The sequence below is a fragment of the Panthera pardus genome, unplaced genomic scaffold (assembly GCF_024362965.1).
Source record: "Panthera pardus isolate Hobbes unplaced genomic scaffold, ASM2436296v1 HiC_scaffold_16, whole genome shotgun sequence".
NCBI classification, from domain to species: Eukaryota; Metazoa; Chordata; class Mammalia; order Carnivora; family Felidae; genus Panthera; species Panthera pardus.
The window spans coordinates 130,959,711-130,977,127 of record NW_026526721.1 but is presented as its reverse complement, the minus strand read 5'-3'; the positions used below and the strand labels follow the sequence as shown (position 1 = coordinate 130,977,127).

General features: G+C 39.1%; 1 protein-coding gene across 1 annotated transcript in view; it reads left to right on the top strand.

Annotated features, from left to right (window-relative positions):
- COL6A6 (collagen type VI alpha 6 chain) overlaps window positions 1-17,417 on the top strand; it is a 164,975-nt gene that overhangs the window by 144,669 nt on the left and 2,889 nt on the right. The window contains exon 36 of the mRNA XM_053903817.1: window positions 1,817-1,910. Within this exon, the coding sequence (XP_053759792.1) occupies window positions 1,817-1,910 (94 nt within the window). The remainder of the gene's footprint in view (window positions 1-1,816; window positions 1,911-17,417) is intronic.

The following is a 17,417-nucleotide window of genomic DNA, read 5'->3' as shown; positions in this document are numbered from 1 at the left end:
TTTAAGATGAAATTTCTTTCCTCAGTCCCCCAAAATTCTTTGTGGTGTTTCACGGGAATTAGCCAGGCTGTATAATTAAATAAACGACAACACCCCATTACCACCTAGGTAAAGGAGAAGAGATATTTTAAGAAGAATTACTTGGGGAGGGGAAAGATCTGTAAAGTGCTTTCAGAAAGCCACTACTGTGACACAATTATACACCACTTTCCTAGAACTTCAGTGTCTAGAAACCACCCATCTTTAAAATATAGCAGTAAATCGGGGCGCCTGAGTGGCTCAGTCGGTTAAGCGTCCGACTTCAGTCAGGTCACGATCTCACGGTCTGTGAGTTCGAGCCCCGAGTCAGGCTCTGGGCTGATGGCTCGGAGCCTGGAGCCTGTTTCCGATTCTGTGTCTCCCTCTCTCTCTGCCCCTCCCCCGTTCATGCTCTGTCTCTCTCTGTCCAAAAATAAATAAAAAAACGTTGAAAAAAAAATTAAAAAAAAAATAAAATAAAATATAGCAGTAAAAGTAGAAATTGAAACAGGCTTTAACATAATCTTACCGCAAGTCCACGGATTCATACTCCTTCAACATCAACACATATTTATCAGGTACCTACTCGGAGCCACTCACAGGCCACTTGGAGCCTACCAAGGAGCGACCGACCATAACAGACACCGTAACTGCCCTCCTGGAGAAGCTAGTGCGGCTCCCTTTCTGACTCTTACTTAATGCAGTGACAGAGGTAGCCATCAAGCACAGTCCACATCAGATTTAAATTTTCTAAGAGAAACAAAATTGCTAAACAACCTGATGCTTAGAACTAAGATAAAAAATCAGATGCACAAGAGGAGAAAGATCATAGCCTTGTGCCATTCAGTCTAGAATCACACAGTCCAGTCTGCAACAGCAGCTTTAGAGACAGTGCTGTATCACAACCCAGGACAAACTTGCTACTTAGAATAACCCTTGATCACCAAGGAAGAAATTGAATTGTTTACCAGGTCTGTTGAATTTAATGCTGCAAGGAAATAAATAATACACTTTTTTAAGTGTCCCATCAAAAATGGCTCCTAGATGTTTAAATTGTGTGGGGCACCTGGGTGGCTCAGTCAGTTAAGCATCCGACTTTTGATTTTGGCTCAGGTCATGACCTCACAGTTCATGAGATCAGGCCCTGCATCGGGTCATGCACTGACAGCATGGAGCCTGCTTGAGATTCTCTCTGTCCCTCTCTCTCTGCCCCTCCCCCATTGGCATGCTCATGCGTGCTCACTCTCTCTTTCTCTCTCTCAAAATAAATTTTTAAAAAATGTTTAAATTGTGTGGGCAGAGGCATGCTTTGTTATTATAAAAAATTAATATACCTCCAAATGAAGTGAACCACTAATGAATTAAACCCAAGATGGCACTATTGTTACTGTTAATGATACAGAAACTATAAAGGGAATATCCCTTTCCCTTTGCATTTTGATATTGCAAAGGAGCAAATAAAAAATAACTATTCTGACTAGTTCATGCTAATTAGAGACCAGACTTTTAGGACTGGCTCATAATATCTCCTCTAGTGTTTGACCAACTTTGGCAGCTAAAGGCATCTATTGGAAAGTAAGTTGAATGCTCCACCTATAAATTCAGCAGAGATGTATTTTCTAAACCCAGTTTTAGAGACTCCCCTGAGAAACTTGCTTTCATCTCATATGGCCCCCTTAGTTGGTATCTTCCTTTTATGAATATTGCAAAGGTGAAGTGATGCTTTGCATACAGAACAGTTTGCTGTAATGTCAATAACCATGAATAAGAGACTCATCACAGATTTTTCTCTTCCTAGGTGCAATCAACAAATATCCACCAATAAACTTCAAAATGAAGTGCAATAGATTCAGCTCTACAGATCTGAAGCAGCCCCCACAGCAGTTGCAAAGGTATTTTCAGCGTGATAGAACTTGATAAATGAATGTGCCCTCCTTTTTTCTCCTCATTCTCTATAGTTTCTTCCTCTTCCTTTTCTTCCTCTTTCTCCTCCCCCATTCCATTTGGATAAAATCTATTGCTACATGATATTAAAATATAATTTGAGGAAATAAGAGGTAATCAAAAATGACCAGGTTGATCTGAAAAACAAGCGATTTTTAAAAGTGGAAAATCTAAATGTTGAAATAAAACAACCAATGAGAGGGGTGCCTCAGTGGCTCAGTCGTTTGAGCATCTGACTTTGACTCAGGTCAGGATCACATGGTTCGTGGGTTCGGGCCCCATGTCAAGCTCTGTGCTGACATCTCAGAGCCCGGAGCCTGCTCCGGATTCTGTGTCTCCCTCTCTATCTTCCCCTCCCCTGCTCATGCTCTCTCTCTCTCAAAAATAAATAAACATAAAAAAATTAAAAAAAAACAATGTGACACTTTAGTGGCCATGAGCATACCTAATGACTGGATATTGGTTTCTAAATACCATTCCCCACTCAAAGAAGCCATGGTTTCTTAGATAAGCAGCTAATTCTAGGCAGTAGCAGGGAAAGTACAGTGTGTCCCTCAAATATTTATAATGCCAGAAAGCAAGGAAGTAGTCAAAAACTAGCGATGTCGTGAAAAGGACAAAGGAGCAACCTTGAAAAGATTCCCAATGGTCCAATTTTGGACAGTTTGACATCAAAAAGAATAATGGTAATGGATTATAACAATGCGTTTTTAAAATCCACAAGTCTAGGGGGGCCTGGGTGGCTCAGTCAGTTGAGTGTCCAACTCTTGATTTCTGTTCAGGTGATGATCTCATGGTCGTGAGATTGAGCTGTGCCTCAGGCTCACTCTGAGAATGGGCCTGCTTAAGATTCTCTCTCTCCCTTTGCCCCTCCCCTGCTCGTACACACTGGTGCACATGCACATGCTCTCTCAGTAAGTAAGTAAGAAAATAAAATAAAACAAAATAAAATAAAATAAAATAAAATCCACAAGTCTATATAGAGACCCCAAAATGGAGGAGGATAGTAAAAGTTCTTTTTTATCGAATGTGCTGCTAGTAAATGTAGAAGAAAATGATAGAATTAAAAAATCACCAGTTTGTTATCTCCAATATAGTAACTGAGTCAAACAAGAATCAAGGAATGCTAAAAACATGGGGTGACAGGTTGTTTGGCAACAAGCTATTTCAGAGTGTCCCAGAGCCATTCACACATTACTAACTTATTAATTACAAAAAAAAAAGGAAATGTCCATGTACATGGTGAGATCTGGCAATACCCACTGTAACCAAAATTTGACTTATGTGCCTCCTGAGGTGATGCAGGGGGAGCTACATCACCTGTGTGAGATTCTTGCAGGGAAGGTTTGACCCAAGTCTCATAATAAAGAAACCTCTAGACAATTCCAGAATGTGGAGTTTTCTTCAGAATACCTGGCCTTTTCAGAGGTTTCAAGGTCATAAGCAGCCAGGGGAAGTGGGGTACTATGCTAGGATGGGAGAGACTAAAGAGACAAAATGGCCAAATGTAATGGTGTGAACCTTGACTGATCCCAGGTCAGAAAAAAAGCTTATGTAAACGACATCTGGTGGACAACTGGGGAAACTTGAGGATTATATTATTGATTCGTGTAGATTTCCTTTGTGCGGTAATTGTATGAGGTTCGTATGCGAGAATGTCTTTGTTCTTGAGATAGGTATGTTGAAGTATTTGAAAGTAATGTGTATAATGTCTGCAGCCTACTTCCAGGTGATTTTCCTAAAAAGAAAGAAGATGGGGTTTGTGTGTATTTGTGGAGATGTGAGTGTATGGGCATATATGTGTGTGTGTGTGTGTGTGTGTGTGTGTGTGTGTGTGTGTACACTCACACACGGAGTAATAAATAAAATGGTAACATCTGGAGAACCAAGTAGGTTAAAAGTGGACAAGTATTTATTTGGAGTTCTGTTCTTTACAATAGTCTGTGAGTTAAAAAAATAATTTCTAAAACTCAGTGGATGAATTAATCCATCCAATGGATGAATAATAGGCACATCTAAAGAGAAACATAATGAACTGGAAAATAAAGCTGAAGAAATCTCACAGTGCAGAGAAGATAAATGTAAGCAGCTTAGAGACAGAATGGAATAGAAAGACCTAACCTATATCAAATTGGAATTCTTGGGATCAGATAAAATAGAAACAATTAGACAATATTCAAATATATCAAGAGATGATCATTTTTAAGAACTTGTGGAAGACATGAATTAAAAGATGAAGAAATTACAAGGTACAACAAATGAAAAGAAAGCAAAAGTTAGACACCGTGTAAGGAAATGCAGATGCCAAGCCAAAGGACAAAACAGCCTGAAAGAAAAAATTATCTACAAAGAAACTATAATTAGGCCGGCAGCTGGGTTATCAGTAGCAAAAGTGGAAGCCACAAAACTGTTAAGAACTTTTAAAGTAACGGAAGAACCTTTTTGTCAACTTAGAAAAACTGTCTTTAAAAAATACTGGTAGAAACATGGAAGGGGGAGCTAAGGTGGTTGGAGTAGTGAGGGGACCCTGGGCTTGTCTCATCCCTCGAATGCAGCCGGATCAACATCAAACCGTTTTGAACACCTCCGCAGTCGATCTGAGGATTAACAGAAATCTGCATAATTTGAGGGAGAGAACATGGGAAGTACATAATGCAGAAAGGTGACCTGGGGAAGAGAAGAGCCTCAGCGTCCCAAAGGAAGGGAGCTGTTTTCACAGAGAGGAGGACGGGGGAGAGAGGGCAGCACTCCTGGTTTGTTTAAGAAAGCACTCCCTCTGAAAGCAGCTAGAGAGGAAGTGTGAACACATGCCCAGGGGACTGCACAAGAAAACATTTCCCCAAAACCAGTGATGGGGGGGGGGGGGGGGGGGGAGAAGAGAGGGTTTCAATACCACCAGTTTTTTCACAAACAGCAGAGCCCAGAGTCTGAAGTTTGAGAAGCCGGCCCCTGGCAGTGCTTCAGCCAGGAAGCAGGGTGGAGCCCTGCGAGCAGGCCATGTGGGCCACAGCGGGGAGAAGCGGTTTCCCTGCTTGGAGGGCATTGGATAAAGGTGATACGGCCTCTCCATGGGTGAAAACCTGGTGAGAGCCATCAACCCACCACACTCACTGGTATAGGAACAAAGTTGCTGGCTGAGGGCAGCAAACCCCGGCACCTGCTATATGTTTTCCATAAACTCTGAGCGCTGTGCATTGGTGTGACCATTTCCTGGGACAAGTCAGCCCCAGCCACAGCCTGGTGAGACCCTCCCCTAGAGGACCACTGCGGGTTCTAGCCACAGAGGTCTCTTAAGTGTGGGGTTTTGAAACACAGCTGCACCTGAGACAAAACTCTGGAGGGAGGCGCCGCCTAGTAGGCGGATGGCTCAGACACAGGGGAAAGGTAGGGAGGTGATGAAAACCAGGGACATATGAGGGGTGACTGATCACACATCGATGAGGGCATGAACCACCCACTCTGGAGACTGGAGAGCAAGGTGAAGCCGTTTTTACCATTAGCCCACCAGCACTGATCCACCCCAATGAGATGAACAGCATCACCAAGTGAAGAATGGAGCTGTTACACCAAGCCCCGGCTACCCTGTGCTTTCAGGCACATCTCCACTAGGGCAAGCCACCTGAGAATCAGAGCTGCAGGCCCCTCCCCAGAAGACCAACACAAATCCTTTCCACCAGCTAGGCTACTGGCCATAGACTGCTGCAAAGTTTCAGCTCTAGGGGAAACTGTTTCTAGGGGAAACCTCATTTGGAGGTTTTTGTTAATTTGTTTGTTTTTTTTTATTGTTGCTTCTGTTTTGTTTTTGTTGTTTTCTTTGTTTCTTGGATACAGAAAGGACAAAATTTTTTATTTTAATTTTATTTATTTGATCTTTTTATTTTTAATTTTTGTTTCTCTCTTCTTTTTTCTCCTTTTCCTATCAAGCTTCTCTTAACAAGCAGACCAAAACACACCTAGGATCTAGCTTCCTTTATTTGATTTTTTAAGTTTTTTATTTCATTCTATCATTATTATTATTATTGCTTTTTTCTTCCTCCCAAGTGACAAGACAGAGGAACTCACTTCAAAATAAAGGACAGAAAGAAAAGATGGTCAAGGATTTAGTCAATGCAGATATAAGTAAGATGTCTGAACTAGAATTTAAAACAACTGTAAGGATACTAGCTGGGCTTGGAAAAAGCATAGAAGACACCAGAGAATCCCTTTCTGCAGAGATAAAAGAACTAAAATCTAGTCAGGCCAAAATTAAAAATGTTATAACCAAGATGCAAACCCAAATAGAGGCCATAAAACAAGGGTGGACAAGGCAGAGGGGCAAGTTAACGATGTAGAGTATATAATTATGGAAAATAATAAAGCTGAAAAAAAGAAACAAAAGTCAGGGATCATGAAGGCAGACTTAAGAAACTCAGCAATTTATTAAAACGTAGTAACACTGGGGGCTCCTGGGTGGCTCAGTCAGTTAAGCATCTGACTTCGGCTCAGGTCATGATCTTGTGGTTCGTGGGTTTGAGCCCTGCGTCGGGCTCTGGGATGACATCTCAGAGCCTGGAGCCTGCTTCAGATTATGTGTTTCCCTCTCTCTCTGCCCCTCCCCCACTCATGCTCTGTCTCTCAAATAAAACCAACATTAAAAAAATTTTTTTAAATACCATAATAACATAGAAGTCCCCAGAAGATGAAAAGAGAGAAAAGGGCAGAAGGTTTATATGTGCAAATTATAGCTGAAAATGTCCCTAAACTGGGGAAGGACACAGACATCAAAATCCAAGGAGCACAGAGAGCTCCCATTAAATTCAACAAAAGTGAGCCATTGCCAGATATATCAGAGTCAAATTCACAAAATACACAGATAAGGAAAGAATCGTGAAAGCAGCAGGGAAAAAAGTCTTTAACCTACAAGGGAAGACAGATCAGGTTCGCAGCAGATCTGTCCACAGAAACTTGGCAGGCCAGAAAGGAGTGGCAAGATGTATTCAATGTGCTGAATGGAAAAAAAATATGAAGTTAAAAATACCCTATCCAGCAAGGCTGTCATTCAAAATAGAGAGATAAAGAGTTTCCCAGACAAAAATTAAAGGAGTTTGTGACCACTAAACCAGACCTACCTGAAATTTTAAGGGTGACTCTTTGAGTGGAGGAAAAAAAAAACAAAAAACGAAATCAACAAAGACTAGAAAGGCCTAGAGAGCATCACCAAAAACACCAACTCTACAGGTTACATAATGGCACTAAATTCATATCTTTCAATAATCACTCAGAATGTAAGTGCACTAACTGCTCCAATCAATAGACATATGGTATCAGAATGGATAAAAAGCCAAGATCTATCGATAAGCTTACTATAAGAGACTCATTTCAGACCTAAATACACCTACAGATTGAAAGTGAGGGGATGGAGAACCATCCATCCAGCTAATGGACGTTAAAAGAAAGAGACAGTCGCCACACTTAAATCATACAAACTAGATCTTAAAACAAAGACTAACAAAAAATGACAAAGGTATTATAATTAAGGGGTCTATCAATCAAGATCTAATGATTATAAATATTTACTGCCCCAACTTGGAAGCATCCAAATATATACATCTAGCAAACATAAACACACTGCTTATAAAACAATAGTAGGGGACTTTAACACCCCACTTACAACAATGGACAGATCATCTAAGCAAAAAATCAAGGAAACAATGGCTTTGAATGACACACTGGACCGAATGGACTTAACAGATACATATATCCAGAACATTTCATCCTAAAGCAGAATACACATTCTTTTCAAGTGCACATGGAACATTCTCCAGAATAGATCATATACTGGTCACACATCAGCCCTCAACAAGTACACAAAAATCGAGATCGTACCATGGATATTTTCAGATCACAGTGCTATGAATCTTGAAGTCAACCACAGGAAAAAACTTGGAAATCCCTCAAATATATGGAAATTAAACAACATCTTACTAAAGAATGAATGGGTTAACCAGGAAATTAATGAAGAAATAAAATATATATATATATATATTCCATATATATATAAATATATGGAAACAAATGAAAGTGAAAATGTGACAGTCCAAAAACCTTTTGTATGCAGCAAAATCAGTCCTAAAAGGAAAGTGCATTGCAATTTCGGCCTATCCCTAGAAGCAAGAGAGGTCCCAAATACACAACCTAAACTTACTCCTAAAGGACCTAGAAAAGAAGCAGCAAATAAAGCCTAAAGCCATCAAATAAGGGAGATAATAAAGATTAGAGCTGAAATAAATGATATAGAAACAAAATAATCCAATAGAATATATCATTGAAACTAAGAGCTGGTTCTTTGAAAGAATTAGTGAAATTGATAAACTCCTACCCATATTCATCAAAAAATAAAAGAGAAAGGACCCAAATAGATAAAATCATGAATGAAAGAGGAAAGACCACAACACCAGAAAAAAACAAACAATTGTAAGAGAATACTATGAAAAATTATATGCCAAAAAACTGGGAATTCTGGAAGAAATGGACAAATTCCTAGAAACTCACAAACTACCAAAACTGAAACAGGAAGAAATGGAAATTTTGAACAGACCTATAACCAGCAAAGAAATTGAATCAGTAATTAAAAATCTCCCAACAGGCAAGAGTCCTAGGCCAGATGGCTTCCCAGGGGAATTCTACCAGATATCTAAAGAAAAGTTAATACATATTCTTCTCAAACTGTTCCCAAAAAATATAAATAAAAGGAAAACTGCCAAACTGATTCTACAAAGCCAACATTACCTTGCTTCCAAAACCAAAGATGCCACTAAAAAGAATTACAGGGTAATATCCCTGATTAACATGGATGCAGAAATTCTCAACAAGATGCTAGCAAATTGAATTCAACAGTACATTAAAAGAATTATTCACCATGATCAAGTGGAATTTATTCCTGGACTGCAGGGGTGGTTCAGTATTCACAAATCAATCAATGTGATATACCACATTAATAAAAATTTAAAAAAGGAGAACTATATGATCCTGTCAATAGATACAGAAAAAGCATTTGACAAAATATAGCATCCATTCTTGTTAAAAACCCTCAACAAAGTAGGGATAGATGAAACTTGCTTCAACATCATAAAGACCATATTTGCAAGATCCACAGCTAATATCATCCTCAATGGGGAAAAACTGAGAGCCTTTCCCATATGGTCACGAACAAGATAGGGATGTCCACTCTCACTGTTACTATTTAACAATAGTACTGTAAGTCTTAGCCTCAGCAATCAAATAAATGAATAAATAAATAAATACAAGGCATCCAAATCAGCAGGGAAGAAGTCAAACTTTCCCTATCTGCGGATGACATGATACTCTGTGTAGGAAACTTGAAAAACCCCACCAAAAAGTTGCTAGAACTAACACATGAATTTCGCAAAGTCACAGGATATAAAATCAACATGCAGAAATCAGTTGCCTTTCTACACACCAGTAACAAAGCAGCAGAAAAAGAAATCAAGGAATCCTATTTGCAATTGCACCAAAAACAATAAGATACCTGAGAATAAACCTAACTGAAGAGGTAAAATATCTATCCTCTGAAAACTATAGAACACTTAAGAAAGACATTGAAAAAAACGCAAAAAAATGGAAAAGCATTCCTTGTTCATGGACTGGAAGAACAAACATTGTGTTAAAATGTCTATGCTACCCAAAGAAATCTACACATTTAATGCAGTCCCTACCAAAATACCACCAGCATTTTCCATAGAGCCAGAACAATCCTAAAATTTGTATGGAACCACAAAAGACTGCAGGTAGCCAAAGCAATCCTGAAAAAGAAAAACAAAACTGGAGGCATCACAATTCTGATTTCAAGCTGTATTACAAAGCTATAGTCAAGACAGTATGGTACTGGCACAAAAACAGACACATAGATCAATGGAACATAATAAAAAACCCAGAAATGCACCCACAACTATATGGTCAACTTATCTTTGACAAAGCAGTGAAAAATATGCGATCAAAAAAATACAGTCTCTTCAACAAGTAATGCTGGGAAAATTGGATGGTGATATGCAGCAGAATGAAACTAGACCACTTTGTTACACCATACACAAAAATAAATTCAAAAGGATCAAAGACCTAATATGAGACAGAAAACCATCAAAACCCTAAGGAGAACTTAGGCAGTGACCTCTTTGACCTCAGCCACAGCAACTTCTTACTAGACACATCTCTGGAGGCAAGGGAAAAAAACAATATGAACTATTGGGCTTCATCAAGATAAAAAGCTTCTGCATAGTGAAGGAAACAATCAACAAAACTAAAAGGCAACCTTCCGAATGGGAGAAGATATTTGAAAATGACATATCAGGACAAGGGGTAGTATCCAAAATCTATAAAGAACTTATCAAACTCAACACCCAAAAAACAAAGAATCCAGTGAAGAAATGGGCAAAAGACATGACTAGATACTTTTCCAAAGAAGACATCCAGATGGCTGACAGACACATGAAAAGATGCTCAATATCACTCATCATCAGGGAAATACAAATCAAAACTATGATGAGCTATCACTTCACACCTGTCAGAATGGCTAAAATGAACAGGACAAGAAACAACAGGTGTTGATGAGGATGCGGAGAAAGGGGAACCCTCTTGCGCTGTTGGTGGGAATGCAAACTGGGGCAGCCACTCTGGAGAATGGTATGGATGTTCCTCAGGAAACTAAACATAGGGGCACCTGGGTGGCTCAGTAGGTTAAGGGTCTGATTTGGATTCAGGTCATAATCTTACAATTCGTGGGCCGGAGCCCCGCATGAAGCTCCACACTGATGGTGTGGAGCCTGCTTGAGATTCTCTCTCTCTCTCTCTCTCTCTCTCTCTCTCTCTCTGCCCCTTCCTCTTTTTTCTCTCTCTCTCAAAATAAATAAGTAAACTTGTGAAGGAAGGAAGGAGGAAGGAAGGGAGGAAGAAATTAAAAATGAGGGCACCTGGGTGGCTCAGTCAGTTGAGCCTCTGACTTCGGCTCATGTCATGATCTCGAGGTCTGGTCTGTGAGTTCGAGCCCTGTGTCAGGCTCTGTGCTGACACCTCAGAGCCTGGAGCCTGCTTTGGATTCTGTCTGTCTGTCTGTCTCTCTCTCTCTCTCTCTGCCCCTCCCCCACTAGTGCTGTGTCTCTTAAAAAGAAATAAATGTAGAAAAAAAATTTTTTTTTCAAAATGGAACTACCCTATGATCCAGCAGTTGCACTACTAGGTATTTACCCAAAGGATACAAAAATACACATTCAAAGAGGTACATGCACCCCGGTGTTTATAGCAGCATTATCAACAATAGCCAAACTATGGAGAGAGCCCAAATGTCCATCAACCAATAAATGGATAAAGAATATATGGTGTGTGTGTGTAATGGAATATTAGCCATTAAAAAGAATGAAATCTTGCTATTTGCCGTGATGTTGATGGAGCTAGAGTGTATTCTGCTAAGCAAAATAAGTCGATCAGAGAAAGACAAATACCATATAATTTCACTCATATGTGGAATTTAAGAAACAGACTAATATATGGGAAGGTGGGGAGAGAAGAGAGGGAAACAAACCACAAAAAGATTCTTGATACAGAGCAAACTATGGATTGATGATGGAGGCGGGGAGATGGGAGGATGAGGTTAGATGAGTAATGAGTACTAAGGAAGGCACTTGTTGTGATGAACACTGGGTGTTACACGTAAATGATGAGTCACTGAGTTCTACTTCTGAAACCAATATTGTACTGTATGTTAACTAAAATGTAAATTAAAAAGGAAATAAAATAGAAATACAATAATTGTAAAACAAAGAGAATTAGGATAAACAAAAAACAACAGTTCACCACAAACACCTCTGCTAACGGAACTTCTAATGTATGTACTTCAAGGAAAATGAAAATGACCACAGAAGGAAGAGCTGAGATGCAATAATAATAAATGATCAAAATTTGTCAATATTTAGGCAGATCTAAATGTTATATTTTAAGTAATAGTAGTATCTAATTTGTAGGGTTACAAAAAAGCTGAACTTATTAACAAAGGTATGAACACAACATATTTGTTGGCATCTAGTGGTTTAACAGGAAAAAAAGTACTAATACTGCAAATATGAATAAATATTCACTAAACTTGAAATTATATACTGAACAATAACATCACCTTTTGTTACTTAAAAAAATGAAGTTGAGCCTTAAGGGTAAAGAAGATGGTACTGAAAAAAGGGACAATAATATACGTCAGAGGGAGATAAATGGAGTTAAAGAGTTCAAGAGTTCTAGGAACTTGAATAGTTTGGTCTGGCAGTTAGGCTACTGAAAAACTTAAGACTCTCTTAAAAATGCATTAGAAATTTTGATGGCACATGTGGAAAAAAAAAATGGAACGTAGCTAACTACCAAAAATGTAGTGTGGGAAAATGGAATAAAAACAACAGCATGATAAATAGTAGGCTCTGGCTGCCAGCAGAGAGCCCAGCACAGGGCTTGATGTCACAGACTGTGAGATCTTGCCCTGAGCTGAAATCCAGAGTTGACAGCTCAACCAACTAAACCACCCAGGTGCCCCAATAAATAGTTTTTTTAAAAATAAAAAGGCAAGAAAGGGGGGGAGGGAAGACAAGTAGAAGGCAGAAAGTAAGACAGCAGGATCAAATCCATTTAAATATAGCAGGAGTCATAATAAACATAAACAGACTAAACATGCCAGTTACAGAGATTGATGGATTTAAGAATGAAAATAAAATCCAGCTATACTTGTTTTCAATTATAGAGACACGACCACAAAATAATGACATGGGAAAAGCTGAAAGTAAAATTATGGAAAAAAAATATACCAGGCAAATATATTTTTTTAAAATAAGCTACAAACTTAATGTATACTGGTATATGCAGAAGATGACATATACAAACCTAAAGATAACCATAAAAAGAAAGCTGGAAAGGGTATATTAAGATCAGAAAAAATACTCTTTTAAACAAAACCATTCTGGTATTTTTTTAAGTTTATTTATTTTGAGAGAGAGTGGGGGAGAGAGAGAATCCCAAGCAGGCTCTTCACTGTCAGCACAGAGCCTAATGTGGGGCTCAAGCTCACCAACCATAAGATCATGACCAGAGCCAAAATCAAGAGTTGGATGCTTAACCAACTGAGCCACTCAGGTGCCCCTAAATAAAACCATTTTGCAGGAATGAAAAGCTAAATGTTCAATTCATGAAGAAGATATAACAATTCTAAATTTCTAAGAGGGTGTTAAAATAATCTTAAAATACACAAAGTGGAAATTGAAAAACTACAAGGAGAAATTGCCCTTGAACTGTCATCAAAGTTGGAGATTTCAGTACACAAGTTTGAGTACTGATCAGTCAAGCAGACAAAAATGAATAAAGATATTAAAGACTTAATCATAACAAACTTGAATTAATAGGCTCACTTAGAACCATTCATAGAAAAATGAGACATTCTTCTGAAGAAGACATGAACATTAACAACTGTTGAATCAAGGTGGAGAGTTTTCTAGGTGTTCATTGTGCAATATTTAAAAAAAAATTTAATGTTTATTTTTGAGAGAGAGAGCCTGAGTTAGGTAGGAGCAGATAGAGAAGGAGACACAGAATCCAAAGGAGGCTCCAGGCTCTGAGCTGTCAGCACAGAGCCCGATGTGGAGCTCGAACTCACAAACCGTGAGATCATGACCTAAACCAAAGCTGAATGCTTAACCGACTGAGACACCCAGGGGCCCCTCATTTTTAACTTATCAAGCAGGTATCAACAAATCTGTAAGAATGGTATCATATGATCCAAACTGATCAGAATTCAATTAAGTTAGAAACTAATAAAAGATATTTTTAAAGTCTATGCATTTTTAAATTAAAATCACATTTCTAAATAATGAGCTAAAATTATAATGAAAACTTTAAAATATTTAGAACTGTATAATCAAGAGATCATATGTCAAAATTTATGGGATATGTCAGAAGTCCTTATTTAGGAAAGTTCATAGTCTTAATTCTTAGGGAAAAGTTTAAAACTCTAAAAATTAATGAGCTAAACATTGCTCTTGAGATGTTATAGAAGAAATATATATATGCAAAGAAAAGGAATAAGAGAACTTCGTGTTTTTTAATTAAGATATTTTTAAGAGTATCAACAAAGGCAAAATTTCTTTTAAAACTTAACAATATACATATATATTTTTTTGCATGTATGAATTAAGTTTTTTAGAATTAGAAATAATTGAAGTAGTTAAGAAGTGTGTTTCAGTGGAAAGCCATGCTGTACTAACACACACACACACATGCTACCCATCTGAATGAAATGAAATATGTACCAGCCCTTGGGAATCACACTTAGGCACATGTCTTGGACAGCGTGCCTACTTTTAGTGTGCACTGTCTGCATTTCTGTACGATGGTCAGGGCCAGAGAGAGGCACTCCCAGTCTAGATGTTCCAGCTCCAGAAGCTCTGAGAAGACTCTGCCTCCAGTCTCCTCACCTCGCTGGGAAGCAGGGAACTGTCCAGCAGCAAATGCTGCCTGAACTCAGGCCTAGAACAGGCCTGTGCAGTCAGTCCACAAAGAGCAGGGCTCCCCCTGCTGCAGGTGTCTGGTAGCATGGAAAGGAGCTTCCCATTTGCATCTGCACTGGGCTTCATCTATTTTGTAAATGGCCATAACTGTCAAAGGCAGATGCGGAAGCCAGCCTGTACGAATTAAAAGGCATTTTTTGGAAACCATTCCTACAAATGCATTTTGTTTAAAGATCAGTATAAGTGGAGGAGATTCACAGTGCTTTTGGACAGGCTCTTTCCCCCCCTTCTCCACATTGCCCTAGATAGACTGGAGGCTCAGCTTCTATGTATCTGAAATGGTGAAATGACGGGAAATGGCTGGGGCATCAGGAATTGAGACATGAAATCCAGACCGCTGTTGGTGAACTCCCTGACGGTGCATTAGCCTGGGGCACCGTAGGCCTTCTCTGAGTCACCAAAGACTGTAATAAAAGGTAAGGAGCCACACAGCTAGCTGCTTCTGAAACTCCCTGTCTGAGCCTTTCACGAGAAGTGAGGCAGAATTGAGCACATGACTGAGGGAGTTGAGAATGCCTGCGAGGCAAGCTGCCTGCCATAAAGGTGACTTGCCATGTCTCAGAATGGTGCGTGAGAATTAGATCATTCCACTGTGAGATTTGTAAGAAATACAGGTAGAAGCTGGTTCTTATCAGATGGAAAAGGAACCGAACACAAGCAACCAAAGAGACAAATGGCCAGTAAGGGTGAGATTGTAGGGCAGCCTCTTTTTAAGTGCTTAGATCTGCTCAGAGACAATAAAAGCCACCTGCTTATTGCTTCATCCAGTCAGGGAAGCCCTCGTGCCAGACTTCAAAGCGGTGACAGACCAGAGCCAGAACAATCAAATTGTAAAAAATGGACACAGTCACCAGTGCCATATGAATAATACATCTGTCGTAATTCTGCCTTCCAAAATCTGTGTTCTAGACACACAAGATGCGCATTAAAAAAAAAGTGTCTGGAAATAGAAGCAGTCTTGTCTGTGGTTTCTACTCCAGCACATCGAGTCAACTAGTAAATTTAGCATAGCTGACTCCCGATTATCTGCGTAGATGGAGGAATCTGTGATCGCAGAGAACTGAAATCTCCAGTTAGTACTACCCACCTCATTTTGTCCAGCCGCCACGTTTCCACAAGCTTTACTGGAGTTGGGCACAAGATGCAAAATGATTGGCTGCATTTCATTCCTGTTTCTTTCCTTGACTGCCTGTTGTGGAGTTACCAATCGGTAAAGAAGCATCTCAATAATACGGAGTAAAAGGAAAACCAGAAATTCTGATTCCCAAACAGGGTAATCAAATGATTCTTAACAGATGCTTATCAAATACAAGCTCCTGTGTACAACTGTGGGGGAAAAAATTCAGAGATATAGTATTTATCATGTTCAACACTTTTGAGAATAAAAATATTGGAGGAAGGAAAAAAGATAGCAATGTCATGCTATAGAAGCAGTTAGCAATTTAACAGCTTTTTCTTAACGAGGAAGAAGGATGAAAGAAAGATAACTTACCATAGAAAGGATCCAATGGAAAGGGGAAGTTGGCGAAGGGGTGGAGAGACCAGTGTAGATAAAATAAACCCGAGACACAAAAACAGTGTGCTCCAGACTCAGAAGAATACATACTCCATGATTGGTAGAGATGTTCTGTGCATATAGACAATTAAGACTTTGGAGAATTTGAGCTCCTAATATTTGGTTCTGGAATTAAGAAAATAGAAGAGCAAAAGTGGGAGAAGGTGTGAGAAAACTGTATTTGCACTAAAATTTAGCTTTCTTGGTAACTGGGAGAAGTTTGCTGATCAGCTTGTTACATTCCTAATAGCACTGACGGAAGTGAATGGAGATATACTTTGGGATTGGAGTTTCAGAAGCCCAGACATAGAGTATATAATGGCATGGTTCCCTGTTGGTTTAATGTCTCTTTCACTTCTCTCATTATAGAGGCAAGAATATGGGGAGGGGGAAGACGGAAGGGTGTGCACATATGCATGCATGTGTATGTGAGGCAGAGAAGTGTAGTAATTTTAAATTCTTTGTCTTTTGCTTACTCATTTTCTAAATATTTTTGTTTTCATGAGAGATCAGATTAAAGCTGATGAAAGCAGAAAAATCCAAATATGAAGTAATGGTACTTATAGTGAATACTGGTACTGTTTTCCTGATTTCAATGTTTTAGAGTTCTCTTGACTCTTCCCTTGACCACAATACAGCAAATTTGTGAGGCTTATAGGTACTGATAAGCCTTCTCATCTTACGCTACCAGGCTCTCACACATTCATTCTAAAAATATTTACAAAGAATGTGTGGGCCAAGCTCCTCCTACCTTCTTAGCTGTCCAACCTGCCCCAGGCCATCTGCTTTCCTGTGGTTCTGCACCCATATCCAGATGCTTCTGATAGCATGACATTTTTCATTTCACTTTCTTATTCCAAATACCTTGATAGTTTTCCATAGTATCTCAAATTAAAACCTGGTTCATTGGAAGTAACACAAAGCTCTTACTATCAGACGGTTGGGTTAGTCTCAGTTCTGTCCCTGATGTTTACCTCTGTATGTACTATTTCCTCATCTGTAATCACCAGAGCACCATGGTAACTAGTCTAGAGAACTTCAAATGTTGCTCACAACATAGGTTGTTTTTATTCCCATTCTACACCTGAGGAAACAAGAATCACTCTAGTTAAATGATTTTCTCAGAGCTACTCAGCCAGTAAGTAGAGGGGCTGGAATATAAGATGTTTATGGATCTAAACTTCTTTCCAACACCTCCCTGTAAAATAAGGTTGCCTGAAATGCCTCCCTTCCTGAGCTGTCCAATACAGTAACCACTAGCTTTCAATTAAATGAAATTATAAATTGAGTTCCTCAGTCATGCCACATTTCAA